We start from the raw sequence: 18,914 nt of genomic DNA on the forward strand, positions 1-18,914 counted from the left end.
ACAGGTATTGCACTTTTTTACTAGTGTCACATTAATCTCCCTCATAGGTGCTGGAGGTTATAATATTAAAGCTAGAGGCAGGGAAAGAGACGGGTTGTGCATTTAAAATTTTATTTTACAAATTCAATTCCCTTTTGATTTCTTTATCCTTTAAAAAGACCATGTACTACTTCTGTAGTGATGGTACATGACAATGCCTGGGCACGTGTAGCAACACAATCTAGATGCAGAGAAAGGGAAAAGCTAAGACACCTATTTCTCTAAGTGACCCTGGTCTTGGGCACTCTCATTCCCAAAAGGACTTAGTACTTGTAAGGCAAAGGGATTTCTGCAGCTGGGACCATGGTAACCATGGCTGAGTTCCTTCCAAACATTTTCAGGCTTATTTTATCCAGTTCCCAAATACTTTCCACCACCTTGGTTATTGCCTTAGCAATAAGACACAAAAGCAAAGGCTTTGCTTAAAAGCAGTACAAGCGCCCCCTTTAGCACTTAAACTTGGCAATTTACAGAACCTGGAGGGCTTTTGGTGCTACAAAAATTAGTTATTGTTTCTCCCTGCTAATTTTTCACAACTATTTGACCTAAGAGCTTATAGCCCATCACGCCATAGCCTCAGCATAGATTTCATTACCATATTTAGTAAGTGACCATACCAAAAAACCTTTTTCTATGACAAATTCAAACCAGAACATTTTTTTTTTTTCTGACACTCCTTTGTATACAAAACTTGGTATCTGGCCCTCACTGCATCTATAAAAAGCAACTTTTAAAAGGTTCATTAAGAGAATATAATCTAAACTAAACAGTTTCTCTTCTGAGAAAGTGATAGCCTGGTTCACATTTTAACATGAAAAATATTACTACAAACTCTAACATTTTTTGCAAGTTCAAGTCCTTATTCCAGCCAAGGCGGTCAATGGATAAACATGCTTTGTAAGCTGGTCCAATCTATTACATGAGCTATAAACCAGTCCTTTTCTCTAAGGAAAAAGTTCTGGTCAGAACTTCACATTTTCTTCAAGAAATTTCAGATGGCGTAACTTGCATACTTGTCTGCCATATGCTCCCGCAACTGCACCTATTTAAGACACACACAATAAAAAACACCCACAAAAATTTAATGACATTGAGAGAAGCAGGAACTACCAATATATTAACAACAACAAAAAAAAAGAAATACCAAAGCACTCAACTGAAAGGAGCATATGAACTTTGACATCATAGACGAGAGGGATGAAACATGGAAGTCTTTGTTGTCTGAAGGCAAGAGAGCTCCAAATCCCACCCGACAATTTAAAATATAAATCACATCTTCAGAGGTTATACTTACCCGTGCAGTATTTTATTTGTAACCAAGTTTTGAATCAAATAAGCTGGAGGTATTCCTCACTGACCTCTATTAGGAATAGACATTAAAGTGTTTCTTGCTTTGGACATAAGGGGCACAAGGCAAGCGATGTGAAGGCAAAAAAAATACAGGTCAAAAGAAATTATTATTGGAGAAACACCACAGAGTAAAATTATTTGCATTCCTTACATCTTTTGTAAACTCAAGGACCATGGTACAATTTTAAAGCTCCTATGGTTTCTGAGGTTGAACATAGCCTATGTTCAGAAGCTAACTTTTAAGATTGAAAAAGACAATATATTTAGGCCCTTGCCTGCCAATGAGTACATAAGCACTTTTTGGAATCAAGGTTTGCACCACTGTATCAATATCTAAAAAAGGGGGAGAGGAGTAAAGACCCTACTCATTTGTCTAGGTTTATAAAGAAATTAATCAGTTTTTTTTATGAAAGATATTCACCTCTCTTTTCACGTCATCCTCTTCCTCCATGATGCTGTATGCCTTCTCAAGAAGTTTCACTCCCAATCCTTGCACCACATCAGATCTCAGGATTTCAACCATTCTCCTAATCTTGTCAGGAACTGATGACATATCTATTAAAAAAATAAAATAAAAACAATCAATGCAGTAATAATACCTTTCAGTATCGTCAATTTTCATACTCTATGCAGAAGAAGAATATGGGATGACTGTTAAGTATTACCACAGAATTCCAGCTGACCATTTACATGAAATAACTGTTTACCTGAACTGCCTAGCCAGAATAATCACACACGCATGGTGCATCAGAAGCACTCAGATGCTAACTCTCAAGGCACAGGACGGTACAAAGTCAATGCAGACACAGTTTACACAATTAGGTCCCTGTAACTTCATTTCAGGTGGTTCCTGTATACCATATCACAAACATTATTTGAATGAAAAGTACCACTCTCTAATATTACACCACCACCCAAATATTTTAATAATTCAATCACTTGTACTTACTGCAAATGTAAAAGTTTAATCACTGTAAAGCCTAATGGCATAATTTCTGCCATCTGCCTCTTTGTCTCAACAGCCTTTGAGCTGAAGCTGCCAACAAGAGAGTCATTTTATAAGGGGAGGCCTCCATTAGGAACTGAGAACACTAGCTTGCTCTTTTAATCATGGAAATCAACACTCCTTTCATAGGATGGCTGAAAATAATATATCTGATCTAATTAAAATGAGTTTCATCTTAGAAATGCAGTAGCCCTGTCATCCCAAATGGTAGTAAGTAAATAGCTGGAGGATCTCACTATACAACACTTAAGAGTAGGAAAAACAGACAAGGGGAAAAAAAAAAAACACACATTGAAATTTGTACCTTCAACATTCTGTCATACCTGTTTAGAGACAAACTCTTTCAATGTATTTTACTTTAGCTATGCATAATCAACATACAAGAGTAAAAACCGGTGTTATCCCATTGCTTTGCCTATCACCAGACTATTTGCAAGTAGAATCCTTATCATTTAAAACAATAAGCACAAGAAGGTCTGAGACTTCCAAAACCTACCCTCAGCTTTTTCACTTGTTCTTGTTGCATAGTAAGTGCAGCCATAGCAAATACAATTTTTTTTGCTTTTTGTAATACATATACATACTTAAGGTCTAAACCAGACCTAAATATAAAAAGTCGTTTGATTCTTGCACCTGTATCTGTAGGAAAAATAAGCCTGCCCAAATTCTGCAATGAGGATGAACTTCTATATTCGTACAAAACCCCGCCATGTCTAATGCTCTGTGTACAATTTCAACTTTATCCGTAATTCACAAAGCTTTACAGCTATCAAATCGTCTGAACGCCTTAAAAATCTTATTTCAAAATACTCAACTCCAACTATTCATTTTGGAAGCTTCTAAGTCACATGGGGAAAAATCGTATTGCAAACCAGCTTCCTCTCTTCATTAATAATTACACAGATCGATCTCACGTACCTTTTATTGGCAAGTAAACCACAACTAGAGCAGTTTTACACACAAAATTATTTAGAAAGATGTTTACTTCTGTAAGCATTGTTGAGACTTGAGAAGAACTAAGAATGGATTTTCCTCTGCTGCCCACCAGCAGGTCTTCTTTGGTTATCAGCCATTCATTTAACACAATAACAGAGCAACAGACCTGAAGGAATCTCTTCAAGTTTCAATTCCTCTGATTCATCAGGTGATTTTCCATGCAAAATCAAAGTGTCTCGATATTTTCTATGAAGTTTAAACTCTGGGGCTGGAGTTGAGGTTACACAGTATTCAGAGTTCTCCTTAGAGTCCATTTTCAATGTCCATGTCATTAGCTGCACCAAGTCATTCACTTCATTCATGCTGCTTTTTCTAACAAAGGAGAAATAAGATGTAACTCAGTCACCATTCATGATGCAACTTCCATCTTGCATTCAGAGGACCTTCAATAATTTTAGCGAGGTTTGCTAAGTATTCCGTGTTAAATGACTTATAGCGGTGCAGTTTTATCAACAGCAACATTATCAGTATTTCATACCAAAGCTCAGAGCCCATTCACCTAGCAACAGTTCACAATCCTATCGCCTACTGTTACCTGTGTAGCTGCACCTGTGGTAATGCAACAAATAATATTTGTTGCAAAGCTGCTTACACCAACAAAATCAGAAATAAATTCAGCCTCATTTGCAGTGGAAAGGAAGCATATCGGCACCTTTAAATTCATGCTTTTATTGCATCCTGACAGCGTATGTCCTTTGACACTGGAAGACTGGTTTGCTGGGAAGCTATAGTTGACAAAAAGCAAAGGTACACAATCACATGTCCCGGAAAGCTCAGCACGGAAAGTTCATAGTCACAGAGGGGCAACAGTATGTCCTTTGACACTGGAAGACTGGTTTGCTGGGAAGCTATAGTTGACAAAAAGCAAAGGTACACAATCACATGTCCCGGAAAGCTCAGCACGGAAAGTTCATAGTCACAGAGGGGCAACAGTTAAATGGAGTTTGTTTTATTTATGCATCACATACTTCTTCAGTCACTCACTATGTAGAGATAAAGTGTGAAAGCAATTCCTGCCATCTTTTTCCACTCCAAGTCAAGCTCCAATATAGCAGTGAAAACTCTTGCACAGTATTAAACAAGATACCTACTTCTCCTTGGAATCACCATCGGACTTATCTGTAGAGCTTGTAGAGGAGCTTAACTCATCATCAGACAGGCAATGGGTTATTCTCTTTCTCTAAGAGAAGAGCAAATAAATGACAAAAATTCTAATAGTCAAAAGTCATTTATCAATATGGCATGATTACTGTTCTTACACAGAACAAAACTATTTCAACAGATCAGCTTGATAATATTTAAAAGGTGTAACCTTTAGTTTTAAATACAAGCTAATACACAGGACATACTTTATGAAATGCTTATTTAACTAGCATTACATCTCAGTCGTGCAATTTTAACCACTATAAATGCTTCACCAAGTGCCTCTATTAAAAAACAATTAAATCATGTATGTTTATAATACAGTTGGCTAAGAACTAACAAAGTCATTACCCTTATCTCATCTATTGGTCTTTAACATACATTCAAAAATAATATTTAAATACTTTATCAGTTCAGTAAGTTCCCAGCATTCCCTAAAATATATGGAGACTTTAATCACTTGCGTCTCTACAGCCTCGTGTTCTGTGCATGGCTCAATATGCAAAACCATCAGCAGCATCTGCACGCACCACTAGTGTGTACTAACCTTATGTAATCTCAGTCTGTGAATGCAAGCGAAGTTTTTGCAATTAGATACCAGTTATAAGCATACACACATAGGGTAAAACATGCGAAACACCTTCCATGCAAGCACTGGGCTGAGAAAAAGAGAGCCTACACTTTGAAATTTCAGACTAAAATTTCTTCACAGTTACTCTTCTGCATTTACTGGTATTAATAATGTTCCCCTGATGTTGCAGAAGATTTTGTCCAATGTATGTTTAAGATCTTAAAGAAAATTTTCTAATTAGACAAGGAAGAGAATGTTAACAGAAACTATTAACTTTTTATCTAGCAACTATTTCTTTTTGCCAGCACATAAACGTATGCACTTAATATGACTGCAGATTTAAAAAAAAAAAAAAAATGTTCAAACACCACAACTAAAGCAAAATTAGATGTACCAGGCTAAAGGTAGTGTGTTTTTAATAGAAATTTAAAGCAGATTATTCATCTATAACTAAAACATAGTTCAGGATAAAGTTTTTCCCTTCCAAAATCAAATCAACACTGCAATTTAGAGAGCGCATAACAATCAATAAGAGATCCCTAGTCTTCACCTCTGACACGTGGAGTGAAAATGCACAGTGAGCCTGGAATCTTAAACTGGTCTAGTCAAACAAAAAGGTGGATTAGACATCTGTACTCTACCCCAGGACTTATAAAGCAATCTATAGAGAACTGTGCACTCTTATTGACTGAGAGTTTCTTCCATACATAGTTTTTTAAAACATAATTTTCTTCCCAAATTATGCCTGCATTTAAATATTTCAAAAGCAGATGACCCCAGTTTACCTGAGAAATACTGGGATCTGATGAGGACTGAGCAACTTTAACATGATTTTCCGCATGTGATTGTGCTTCAACTACTGCACTATTTGACGCTCGTCTTGCTGGAATCACTGGAAGGATGACATTTTTACAATATTTACAACTCAGCTGCATGTATTTTGAATTAGTTTCATGCTCATGCAAGAAAAAGTCTATCACCTTGCAGAAGACAGGCAGGTAGGTATTCTGCTACAAGAAAACACTGAAGCTCCTATCTGAAAGGTGTATATTCTGTGCTTCGTGTACATTTCAAAGACAAGTTGCCACCACTAAACACAATTGAACATAACTGAGTAAGAAGCAGAAGAATATAGACATGTTAACAGAAATTTGTATTTAACACAGAACTAGACCCTTAGTTCATCTTTCTGAAGACGTTAGTGAAGAACAGACAGCAAGTTGTAATTTCTTCACAAAGAAGTTATCGGCCTACTTACACATAGAATGTTAACACGCAAACGTAAAAATTACCAGAAGGAAACATCTCCTCCCGAGACTGTTTCAACCTCCTTCGTTCTCTTGCTGACAAGGGCCGCTCCTTTAAAAGAAGTTAATTTGATATTAATTAGCAATCATCAGAGTGGCTTTTGGTATCTAACCACCTATAAAGCAAAAAAACTTTTTCAACTGACATGGAAGAGAGAGCTATTAGAGTAGACCTGATCATCTAACAAACGCTTGCTTAGTTACTGCAAAATAACACTAGAAAAGAAGCTTCTGACCTCCCTGGTTCAGCAAGGCAACTTCTCAACCCGCACTGACCAGGTGCTCGAGAGGACTTCCATTAGGTAGGAAGCTACTGTACATTTCTTCACTCGCTGTGTGTACACTCAGAGAACAAACTGCTCAGAAGGAACAAGAGACAAAAATAAGCTGACACAGTATTCAGCACTAACCTTTGAAATGGCAACTTGACTGCTTTTGGTGCTATTTACAGATTCAGAGACTTCAGCAGCATGGTGCTCTGCACACCTCTGTGTTGTCTTTGTGTTCACATCAGAAGGAAAAGGTAAAGGCCGAGGAGCAGCTGCTGTGAACTTGAAAGAGAAGGGAGCAAGAATTTATACCTTTTTTATTAAAAGTTAAAGTACTCTGCGATCTAGAAGACATTATTGCATGGTAAGGCTGGATGCCAGAGGTTTTGGATCCTACTGTAAGCTCCTCACATCTCCCAACTTCATTCCTCCCTCTCCACACCTCTGCTTGCATTCACCTCCCTTCCCCCCGTCTCTACATCTTGTCCCCTCCTCCTCCCAGACTATTTTTCAGCCAATGCTTTTGCAACGACTGCCCTCACCCTCAAATAGCAAAATCCAAGAGAAAAATAAGATCTCGTACTGAAAACCAATCACCCTCTTCTCTATCCTCAAACAGATGGTGCCTTTCCCCAAAGAAATCTCTGCCCCAGTGTGGAAGCACTGACAGGAGCCCTGTCTTATGTGCATGCCCCGAGTTCACACTCATACGCTCCTGGCAGCCATTACACGCGTCTGTTCTAAAATACCGGCAATCTCCTACCCGCTACACAAGCGGCCTTAGCCACAACAGTCAGAAAAAGGACTGCTATATACTTCGTAGTCACAAACAGCGAGAAGTCCTGATGGAAGTTGCTAGGAAAGACTGTAGCACAGCAAAGGCAAAGCCCGCGGTTCTCTGCCTTTCCTTGCGCCCACCGGGCACACTCGCCTCACACCTGTAAGGGTTACTGAGATTTTCAAAGATTTACACAGACTGCTTCTAAAGGACATCTCGAGTATTCTGCATTTTGTTACCAATGCGATTATACAGATACACATGAAACAAGAATAGCATAAACAACCCCACCCTTTAAAAATGGGACCTATTTTTTTAAAAAGAGTAAAAAAATGCAGGAGTCAAAGAAAAGAGGAGAATAATTTTTTCAGTATCTGTACCTTCTCCGAACAGACTTCAGCTATCTCTCTTTTCTTCTGCCGTCGCTGCCGTGAGAGAGAGGGTCCACCGGCAGAACTATGAGGCTGCAAGCGGGAGGTAATTTTTTCCTGTGCATCTACCGAAGCACCATGACAGACATCATCCTGATAAGTAAAAGTATTTTTTAAAAATGTAGACATGCCACTTCCAGATTTACAAATAGACACTTTTTAAAAAAATCAACACAGGCCACTTTACTATTTGGACTGCATCCACCTTCATATATCACAGTCACAACCACAATAAACTCTTACTTGATAGATAATTAGAAAAAAATATCTGCTGTACCAGAGTTTTTAAGCTACTAACCCTTCAAAAAAAGCACACTTACCTGAACTACAACAGGAACACACGGTGCTAGCAGCTTTTCAGTAGAATCCAAGCTCTACAATATATAATGGTTTCTCATTAGAAAAGTGCGTATGAAAAATCTCATTGTAGACCAAAATGCAATGAAAAGACAATCATCACCTATTAGCTCCCACATCCAAATCAGGACCAACTCGATATTGGCCAGGCCTATTTAGAACATAGAACAAAGAAGTTACAAAACTATTCTTACTATCTCTCTTCTCAGCTGGAAAAGAAAATGGTTGTTCCCTGTAAAAACAGAATTTCCATCATCTGGGTGCAAGCCTCAAACTACTTCACCGTGTTGCCTTTGCAAATCTGAAGCCAAGGCTTCTAACTACTTAAGCATCTCAATAATTGCATCAGTAGCATCCTACTTTGACAGAAAAAAAATGTGCAGCAGCTCTCAAAATTTTAAGAGCTGTCATTTGTTAAACCTATTTCAAAGTCTATTTCAAGTAAGAATAAATGCATTACCAGGTCAGTTTGCTTTTGGTCTTTTGATACAGGCTGCAGCAGTTTCAAAGTGTCACTATCTTCTTCTACGGCATCAACAGAAGACCGCTTAGACTCAACATTTTCAGCTTCAAAAGCTTGCTTTGCTCTTTGCTGTAGTCCATCTTCCTTAATTGGTGGGCTACTGGATGTTATTTTAGAATTCCCTGGAACATTTAAATATTTTGCTTTATTATTCTCTGGAATATGCTCACTGCCACACTTCTCACTTCTGTGCTTCATCTTTTCAGATGGCAAGATATCAATATTCACTTCACTAACTGTAGCTAAGGAGTCTCCTAGGCTGTTCAAATCATTATTGCTTGGTTTTCTTTCCAACTCAACAGCTGGTTTCTCTGAGGGACAAAATTTGGTGGCTTTACATTTGACAATGCAGTCGTCTTCATTCTAGAATTAAAAGGAAGAAAAAAAAAAAACAACCTTTTGGGTATTATGCACACGTGGAAGAATACTCCAAGCACCAAAGGAAAATGTCATGACTTCAGCTGGGATGGAGTTAACTTTCTTGCTAGCAGCTGGTGTAGTGCTATGTTTTGGATTTGGGATGAGAAACAGCATTGACAGCACACTGGTGGGTTTGGTTGTTGTTAAGCAATCGAGGCCTTTTCTGCTCCTCGTGCTGCCCTGCCAAGCCTGGAAAGGCACTAGAACTTGGGAGGGGACACAGCCGAGACAGCTGACCCCAACCGACCAAAGGAGTATCCCATACCATGAGACATCAGGCTCAGCATATAAAGCTGGGGAAGGAGGAGGAATTGGGGGGACGTTTGGAGTTACAGCGTTTGTCTTCCCAAGTAACCGTTATGCATGATGTAGCTCTGCTTTCCTGGAGATGGCTGGACACCTGCCTGCCAATGGGAAGCAGCGAGTGAATTCCTTGCTTTGCTTTGCTTGTGTGCGTGGCTTTTGCTCTACCTATTAAACTGTCTTCATTCTCAACGCATGAGCTTTTTCTCATTTACTCTTCTGATTCTCTCTCCCATCACAACTCGGGGGAGTGAGCAGAGAGCTGCACGGTTCTAGCTGCCAGCTGGGGTTAAACCACAACAGAAAATCATTAACATACAAGAGTACATAAACTGGAATGAAATTTTGATCAGTTATGGATTAAGAGCCTCAAAAAAAGCTGCAACCCTCATTTTTAAAGAGATAGCTGGCAAATGGCATCTTTCAGGCATTGGTTTGTACACATGCAGTACACCTACTTTTCATCAGGACCACGAAAGAAAAGTTGTACTCCCTTGGCTCTTCCTTAAGGGAGGAGCCAACAAGTACCAACAGTTTTTACGATGTACTACACCATATACATTCAGTATTTCAGCACTGAAAGCTTAAACCCACAATAGCAGGCTCATTACAGAAAATAAAAAACATGCACAAAGTTAACCATTACAAAAGATTTGTTCTAACCACTGGAAAGAATTCCAACAATAAAAAAATTTTGGTTGTACCTATAATTAGTTTTTTCCAGTCAAAACCAGGTATTTAAAAACGATTACCACTTGTCGTCAAATATTTGAAAAAATACTTGACCTCCAAAACTCCACGAGTAACTCACAGTGACCACAAATAAAAATATGGATGTTGTTTAGCTAACAGCTTATAGTTGACATTGCAATTAGTTTTACTGATCCGCAGCTGTTTATTTACTTCATCTTTTGCCTAAACACAATTCCTTTCTTAATATGAATTTTACAGGTTGCTAGGAATCAGATCTATGTTCTCATGAACGCTCAAGGCACTTCTTACAAAACTGAGTTTTTTTCTCTAGAAAAAGCAAGTGGTTTATGTTTTATTTTAGAAAGAAAAAAAAATATATATCTCACAACTCTGTATTTCCTGGCTTGCTCAGAGGAGTGGTTTTGATGTGTAACATGAGATTCACTCTTTACTGAGACCACAGAACAAGGATCTTTAGGTTTAGAATTCACCGTTTTCTTATGACTTCTGGCTGCTTTCCTGTAAAGAAAATAAAAGTTGCTCATTCAATCACCATCAACAAGACCTCAAGATATTTCTTTAGATTATATTAATTAAAAAAATGCACTCCACTAAACAGCTTACATATAGATAGTATAAGATAATGGGCTTTTTCAACAGACTGTGAACAACATACTCATTTTCATCTATAAAATGAGCTTAAAAACACCATTCAGACTCTGCCGGCAACATACACTTAGTCTGCACAGCACCAAGATCAGTCCTATCTGGAAACAGTAACATAATTAATGAAACCTAACAAAGAAAAATAATTATATCAGTGAATATCAAAAGGAACCTGGTATTACAACTCTCAGCTGATAAATGGCCGTAAAGAACCATATGGAAAGATGTGTATTTCTTATCACTTCCTTGAAAATCCTGGTGCTTTCTTTTTTTTTTTTTAACTCTCTGAATAAGCCATGCAATCCTAACCATCGCACAGTTTTATTTTGCATTTACAAAAAAAACTAGTTTCCATTCTAATTCCCACCTATTTCTCAAAGAATCTAAAGAAACACGTATGTCAATATGCTTTGTAACTGCACATAACACATAATCCTGCTACAAAAAATTGGAAAAGTTGTAAAACAAAGACCACAGTAACATGAATATTTTGCACAGAATCACTCAATTGAAAATATCTTACGCCTTTGTGGCTTCCAAAAACAAAGAAATTTGGTGCTTGATATACGGCTGCCGTAGTATGCTTTTCACACTAGGTCTTTCCTCCGGTTTTTTACTGAGCATAGTTCGTATTATTTCTACCAACTGCGGGCTGTAATCCTTTGGCATGGGTGGCAACTGTAAAAGGAAAGACAAGTCCAACATTATTTAACATATCAGTCAATAGGGGCTACCACTAGATTATTTATGTATGACAGTTACATATCAGCTAAATACTTTGCATTGTTCCTAGGCTGAAAGTTACCCAAGTGCTTGACATCAAACAGAATACAGAAATTCCAAGTGCTTTGTCTAAGAACTTTTCATATTTTTTTATTAATAGCAGCAGTTAAAGTTTTAAAGGCTTAAAATTTTATATAAAATAAAACCATGTTAGCTTCATTACAAGCCAAAGCCTCATTGGAAAATGGCATCATACGGATAGTAATTTAATTCTTTGCACAATGTTTAAACCAGAAGCAAATTAAGAAAGTGAGTCCTCTCAGAACTTTGAAAGTTAATCAATATACTAGTTACACAAAGGGTAACAAGAAACTCTAGCAATATCTACAAATTAGTGACTCCCTAGGTCAGATATTACATCACATACCGCCATGAAATACCACCCTTGAAACATCTATGATGATGCATGTAACATGCAAAATATTTTTAACTCCATGCAATATATATGATTGGAAAGATAATCCCGCATTCTAGTCAGAAAATCCAAGCATAGATAAAAAAAAAAAAATTTAGAAGTTTTTACCTTTCCTTCAATAATTCGATAAACCAAAGAGTTCATGTCTTTAGCATTAAAAGCATGTTTCAGTGTAGCCATTTCATAAACGCAGCAGCCTAATGCCCAAACATCAGACTGAAAAAAGGGAAAAAAAAAAAGTTTGGGGAATTTTTTATTAATTGTAGAAGTTTTATCTCCAGACTTAGTCACCTGCTTTCAAAGAGGCCTTTAACGACAGTAAACTCATTAAGACCAAACTCCATTGCCAACTTTTGGCTTCAGTCTCACTCTCCCTTTTAATTTTGATCAACTGAATTATTTTCTTCCGAATATCACCAGATTTTCCTGAAAAGAAGTGTAGAAAGTTGCTGTTCATGAGGGTTTTTGTTTGTTTTCTTTTTAAGTACACCGTTGGTTCTAACTGGCAAATGAAAATCTTTTGATTTTATATTGGAAGAACAGTTTCCCCTCAGCTCTTGCTCATTGTAGACACTCATATTTACGGTGCATGTGGTTTGCAGCAAGAGCTGAACGGGTATACAAGAGCACGTTTCCTTTATTTTGTTATATTTTAAATTCATAGCAACACTGCTTATTTCTCTACTTAGAGTATACTGCTGCTGTCATGTCTAATGCAGACTTTTGAGTATAAAGCTTCCTGTGTGTTAGATAATAAATTTAGAAAATGCAGCTATCTAACATAGACTCATTTACGTTGGCATGCTGTGATAGGCATAAGCAGCCCGCTGCACACCCTGGCTATGATAACTTCCCACACGCTATGAGTTCCTACCTACTGCAGCAACCAGTTCCAGAAACAAAGGTCCCTGCAAATCTCTCCCCTATTTTTTTTGTTTGGTCTTTGAGGACATTAAAAAGAGCTGGAATCGATAAGAAATTAAAAACAAGAAATAAGATTTTAAAGCTCCCAGACAAACAAAATAAGTTGTTTAACGAAGTAGAAATGACATTTGCATTAACATACTCTACCTTGTAGTTGTAGGGTTTGTTAGAAAAGAGTTCAGGGCTCATGTAGTATGGCGTGCCTATGAGAGTGCTGGCCATGTCGTACTGGTTTTCCAACACTCTGGCTATTCCCAGGTCACCCACTTTGATTATGTTCGTTCGTGTCAGAAAAACATTTTGAGTTTTAAGGTCTCTGTGCAGAATGTGCTTTTCATGTAAATACTGGGGGGGGAAAAAAACATATAAATCGAGTTAAGTAACTCCTAATTGGTTCTTCTACACTGAAAAGTAAAATCCCATTACACAAGTCAAAGAGGGAATATACAAACGTAGAATAGACACACATACATCACTATCAAAGTCAGGAGTGCCCCTGCTAAAGACAGTACTAGTGAATTAACATAAAGAATGACTGATACAGACACACAACCGGGCACCGCTTTAGCGAAATCTCCCTGTGGGGCTCTACAAGCCAGTACAAAAGAGGAAATAGAAAAGTAAAGTAAAGACTCAGACTTTAACTCACTTCCTGCTGCCTCCATTGCTTCACAATCTTTTTTTAGTCTTAAGTATAAAATTTCAGTGGAAAATGCAATGTGAGCTTTGTGTAAATAGGGAAGAAATTACTCTTATAATAAACAAGAACAGGCAGTACTGTAGACTTGCGTATGTCTGATCACAACAGGCAACTTTAGATCGAATTTTCTGTCCAATTTCTTAGTGGTAACATTTATATCTGGTCTTTATTACTAAAACAATTGTCTTTAAAGTTTGATAACCCCCAATTACTGAATTTCCAGAGTGAAATAATATTTAATAGAAAATATGAATTAGTAGTCTAAATTTACTATTACAAACACCAGCAAAACCACAGAACACAATATGCTTCTGAAATAATCTGGGTTTTTAAAATATATATATATATATATATACATATAGTAAATTTAATCTAAACGTTCAAACCAGAGAAGTATTTCAGACTAGAATTCCAAACACCCTGGAGGTTACCACTGCCTACTGTTATACAGAGGTATAGACACAAATTACGACTGCAATTTCTTACCTAAAATAGTTAATTTGACTGCAGTGACCTGTGAACATTTTTATAGTACTAATAACGGTTGTATTTAGATACTGACCGGCATTCCAAGTCTGCAGCCTAACTGTGGAATTTTTAAATGCAGAAAGAGCCAAATCAAATCTAGATCTGAACGTGACGAAGTTATACTTTATTTTACCTGCAGTGCCATGGCAATCTGGACAAACCACTCCACCACCTGATTCTCAGGCAAAAGTTTGCCCTTCTGGTCTTTAAGTTTGTGATACAGATCTCCTCCCTCGCAGAAGCCCATAACAATATATAACAGGCCGTCTTCCCCCTGCCAGGACTCTCTGTAGGTGACTATGTTCGGATGTTTCAACTGGGATAACAACTGTGCCTCCTGTTCTGCTGCTTTCCTCTCTCGGTTGGACGCATTTTTAAGGTTTAACTTTTTGATGACATACTGTAAAAGAAATTGCAAGGTGTATCACAAGAGATGAAAGTAACTCTGCAGAAGCCCTAGGGAATTCCCCAAATCGAAAACAAATACAGTATTTGAAATCTGCACACATTATTCTGTATGGAGACTGCAGTTTGTCTAGCTGTTATACATCATTTCTACCGTTACTCCGTAAAAATGGGACAGGTGCGGCTGTTCTATTCATCCACCTGCATAAAACTCTGCACAGGAATTTTGTGGTGTTTTGCTTTCTTTTGGCTCATGTTCACATTTATCTTTTTTCCCCCCACTCTCTTTTTAAATCATTCATCTCTTAAGTCTGAAATACCTGTTTGTGCATCACAGTTACTCTCAAAACAGGCCATTTCAATAGTAACTTTCAAAATACGCTAGCATTAAGGAAAGTATACAGTCATACGCAAAAAATTACAATGGATGTCTAGCATAAAAGTCATCTAGCAAGACTTATTCCGCTCTCTCTTAGAAGACCAAACCCAACTTCTTTCATTTTATTTTAAGGAACAGTGGACTTTTCCTTTCACTTCTTCAGCAATGAAACATACATTCTTCATAAAAAAAAAAAAAAAAAAAAAAAAAAAAAAAAAAAGAGAGAGACTCAAGATAAAACATCTTGCAACTTTGGCAAACTTAGATCATACATTTGAAGACCGAAAAAGTTGTTAAAATCTCAGTTTCAAGGGTCAGATTACAAATTCCCCCCCGTCACAGGTATTTCACAGGAAATACTCAATACAGCTGAATTTCTGAACGCACAAAATAATGCTGCCAAGCTTTTTAGATCTGTTTATTCTTTTCTTTAAAAACTTGTACCTGGCAGAAAAGCCCCAAGGCAGAACTGACTTGGGATTAATTGCAGTGTACAAAAAATCTACAGTGAAGCAAGCATGGGAAAGTACAAAAAAAAAGCTTCTATCAGGAAAAGAAATGTAGCAAGTAGAGATGCAGTTGGAGGACTGGTACAGTTAGGGGCACATTGAAAAAATACTATCTCAAAAACCTGAAAGCAGACATAGTTTTAAGACCAGTTTAAAAATTAAAAAAAAAGTAAATTATCTGTTGCGTTTATGAGTTTCTGCATATGCAGGGTTAAACTTATTCAAGGAAAAATGAACTCTTACAGGAAAGTAGAGACTTTCATACTGAAAGAGCCAAAAGGTCTTACGCTCATTCCTAAATTTCTCTTATTCTGTATTAAGATGGGTTTAGAATTTTTTACAACTACATATGAAAGCTGTTATTTACTTCCCTAATACATACTACATCAACTGTATTTCTAAGGAATTTCAGGTTTCAGCAAAAAAGTAACACAAGCTGAAGATGCAACAATAAAATCCATAGCACACGTTCATCATACACAGCACCAACATTTAGGTCTGACCTGGTCCCCTTCCTGATCTAAATTTTGTGGTAATCACTTTTAGTGCATTAGCTTTCCATGGAACAATCATGCCATGGTATACACCTGACCCCTCTCTCACCTGAAAGCTTTAAAATCAAAACAGCTAAAAAAATTTTTACTTACTCAATTTCAGTGTCCTTGGCAACTGCTTAGGGTGTCTACTTCCCAGGCTGGCCCTATTAATTTAATCCAGCTCATTTAACTACTGCTGAGGAAGACTGCCCCCTATATACCAAGGGAACCAATTATGCAGAAATCAACAGTACCTCGTGATTTTGTTTCAGAATTCTGCTGGATATTACACAAGCTCCTCAATTCTTACAACCTGTGATGAATCACACCTCCCACGAGGAATATAACAAAACTAATTATGTACAGCATCATCCAAGTGTAAAATAAAATAGAAATGCTGTAACTACTGTGTTCTACGTGACAAGCCAACTACAATTTATCTTTGTGCATAGAAACCAAAAGCTTTTAGCTTTATATCACCATCTGTCTTTAGATGATATACTACCAAAATGCAAAAAGCATGCATATAAGCTAACTTTAAAGCTAGCATTGGTTATATTTGGTTTAATGAGTATGTTATCCTGGCAAGATTCCCATAAAGTCTATTGCAATGCTCTTCCGCCTTATTTGATAGCAAATTGTGTACAAATTGGATTTTTTTTTGTTTGTTTTAAACATTTGGATCAACTTGACCTTTTCCAGAAGAAAACACCATTCAGTTAACAGCAAATACATTAAATAAAATGTATTTTCTTTCACAGAACACATATCACTATGCCAAAGCCCAAACAAAAAATCCCAATCAACCTGCTACAAAAGAAAGTTTATAAAAGTTGACAAAAGATAAGACACAGTAAAATGCAGCAAATATTTAAGATAAAATAACAATGATAAGGAAGCAAGACTCTTGCCAATGTTAATGATCAGCAGCACGACAAAGAGGTGAAATCCAAGGACCTATAGAAGGTTGAAAGTCACCTCAATGCACTGTTTGCTTTTAGCATAGCGACATTAGCAACTCTTTGCGGACATTGGACTATGCACCGTGGTGACTGGCCTGGAGGGAACAAGTGCTGCCATCGCCGCTACCCAATCCACAGGTTGTAGGGATTCACCTTTGGATTCCAGCCTCTTCCCTGCCTTCACCCAGAAAGGATACACCTTCTAATCACCACTGGGCACAAACACTTCTCCCATCATCTCTAGTCAAATCCTGGGCATAAGGCTCACAACCAAGGTGTCTGCTGTACTGCTCTGTGGATGTTTTTTATCCCCATTTCTTTATTATCCTCTTGCATTTTCTATCAAACACACCTGCTTTGGCCAGGCAAGACGGATTATTTCAAATCTCCAACAAAAAAGGCACAGAAAAAAATCCAATGCTTCCACTTCAAGTCTGACATAACCAAAACTTTGCCAGGTTCTGCCGCAGTCGATAGAGCAAACGCAAAGCCCGTCTGCCTCCAGCAGCACTGATGGCAGCGACAGCCAACACCAGGAGCTGGCTCTTCCATCCTTGCTATCATTTTTATCTCCACCACACGTGCATGTCATAGAGAGACTACATCAGCAGTGACAAGCCAAGAGCAACCTTTTCTGCTGCCTGCTAAAGAGAGTGGGCTGTATTCTCCTGTCCCCCAAAGGACTACCAAACCTAGGCTTTCCTCCCCAAAATCAGGCATTATACATTTAAAAAAAAACCAAACAAACAAACAAACAAAAAAAAACCCAGTTTTATTTAAATAAAAAAAAAAAAAAAAGAGGATTTTGGGAGTTGGTTTTGTTTGGGATTTTTTTGAGATTAAAAAGGGAAAATAAAAAGAGTCTTCTCCACACCTTCAACAAAGGGCTTCGTAGACAAGGGAGGATCACAGGAACACCTCGACGGGCCGGGCCCGCCCCGCTCATGTGGCTGCAGTCGCACCTCAGCGCCAGGTCCCGGTCACAGCCGCACCCCGGCACCAGGCCACAGCCCTGCCCGTGCCCGGAGCTGTCGCCAGGGCCACAGGCCAAGGCCGGGCCACAGGCCGCACCCCCCAACCAGCCCGCGGCCCCAGCGGCACCCCCAGACCGCGCCACGGCCATTCCCCTGCGACCAGCCCCTCGCTACCTGCTTGCTGTCCTGCCGGTGCCGCACCAGGCTCACCTCCCCGTAGCTGCCCTTCCCCACGGCTCGGAGGAAGCAGTAGGCGGCCAGGGGCATGGTCCCGCCGGCCGGGCCCGCTCACTGCCCGGCGGCCGGCGCCCCCGGGACCCGCCCGCCCGGCAGCGCGGCCGCCGCTGCCATAGAGATGCCCGCGGCTCCCTACTGCCATAGAGAGTACGCCGTAGCGGCGCGCAGGGAGGGCCGCCGCACGTCTCTATGGTGCGAGCGCTTCGCGGCGCTGCGGCGGCCATTTTGGAAACGGGTGAAGCGGCCATGTTAGAATTGGGCAGGGAGCCTGAGAGGCGTGAGGGTGGCGGCAACCAGCCGTGGTGAGGCTGGCTTTCTCCGTTGTTACACCCGAGAAACAAAGCCGTCCCCTCAAAAACAGTGTCTGACGAGGGTCCTCGGCGTGCCGTTCCACGAGACCCGTGTGCTGAGCCCCCGGGAAGGGTGGGGACAGGGAGGCAGTGAGAGCCTTGGGGAAAGCACCACAACGAGCCCGCCACCTTGCCGCGTGCCTTGGGGCGTGAGGCGGCTGGGGAGGCCTGGCAGAGCGCAGCTGCTCTGCAGAGCCATCCTGTCACCTTTGGATGGGGCAGAGAATTGGTTTAAAAAGCTCCAGGCTGGTTTAAAAGGAGCCCCTGGACCCATCCTCCTGTGTCCCTCGCACTGCTGCACACCTCAGAAAGCTGACTGCAGGAAAAACAGAAAAAAACCCCGAATCCTGTAAACTTCAA

The 18,914-nt window shown here is 39.2% G+C and overlaps 1 protein-coding gene across 1 annotated transcript; it reads right to left on the reverse strand.

The window, feature by feature from the left end:
• Positions 1–15: 15 nt before the first annotated feature.
• Positions 16–18,281, reverse strand: NEK4 (NIMA related kinase 4). The gene is made up of 16 exons (XM_082487886.1): positions 18,142–18,281; positions 14,336–14,602; positions 13,122–13,319; positions 12,159–12,266; positions 11,376–11,530; positions 10,573–10,705; positions 8,708–9,133; positions 8,211–8,264; positions 7,840–7,983; positions 6,823–6,963; positions 6,398–6,464; positions 5,891–5,997; positions 4,483–4,571; positions 3,498–3,703; positions 1,811–1,944; positions 16–1,081 (listed from the first exon to the last, which is right to left on the reverse strand). The coding sequence occupies exons 1-16, from the start codon at positions 18,232–18,234 to the stop codon at positions 1,031–1,033; spliced, it is 2,373 nt and encodes a 790-aa protein (XP_082344012.1). The 5' UTR covers positions 18,235–18,281; the 3' UTR covers positions 16–1,030.
• Between the last annotated feature and the right edge of the window lie 633 nt (positions 18,282–18,914).

This window comes from Vanellus vanellus (assembly GCF_965231255.1).
Source record: "Vanellus vanellus genome assembly, chromosome: 9".
NCBI classification, from domain to species: domain Eukaryota; kingdom Metazoa; phylum Chordata; class Aves; order Charadriiformes; family Charadriidae; genus Vanellus; species Vanellus vanellus.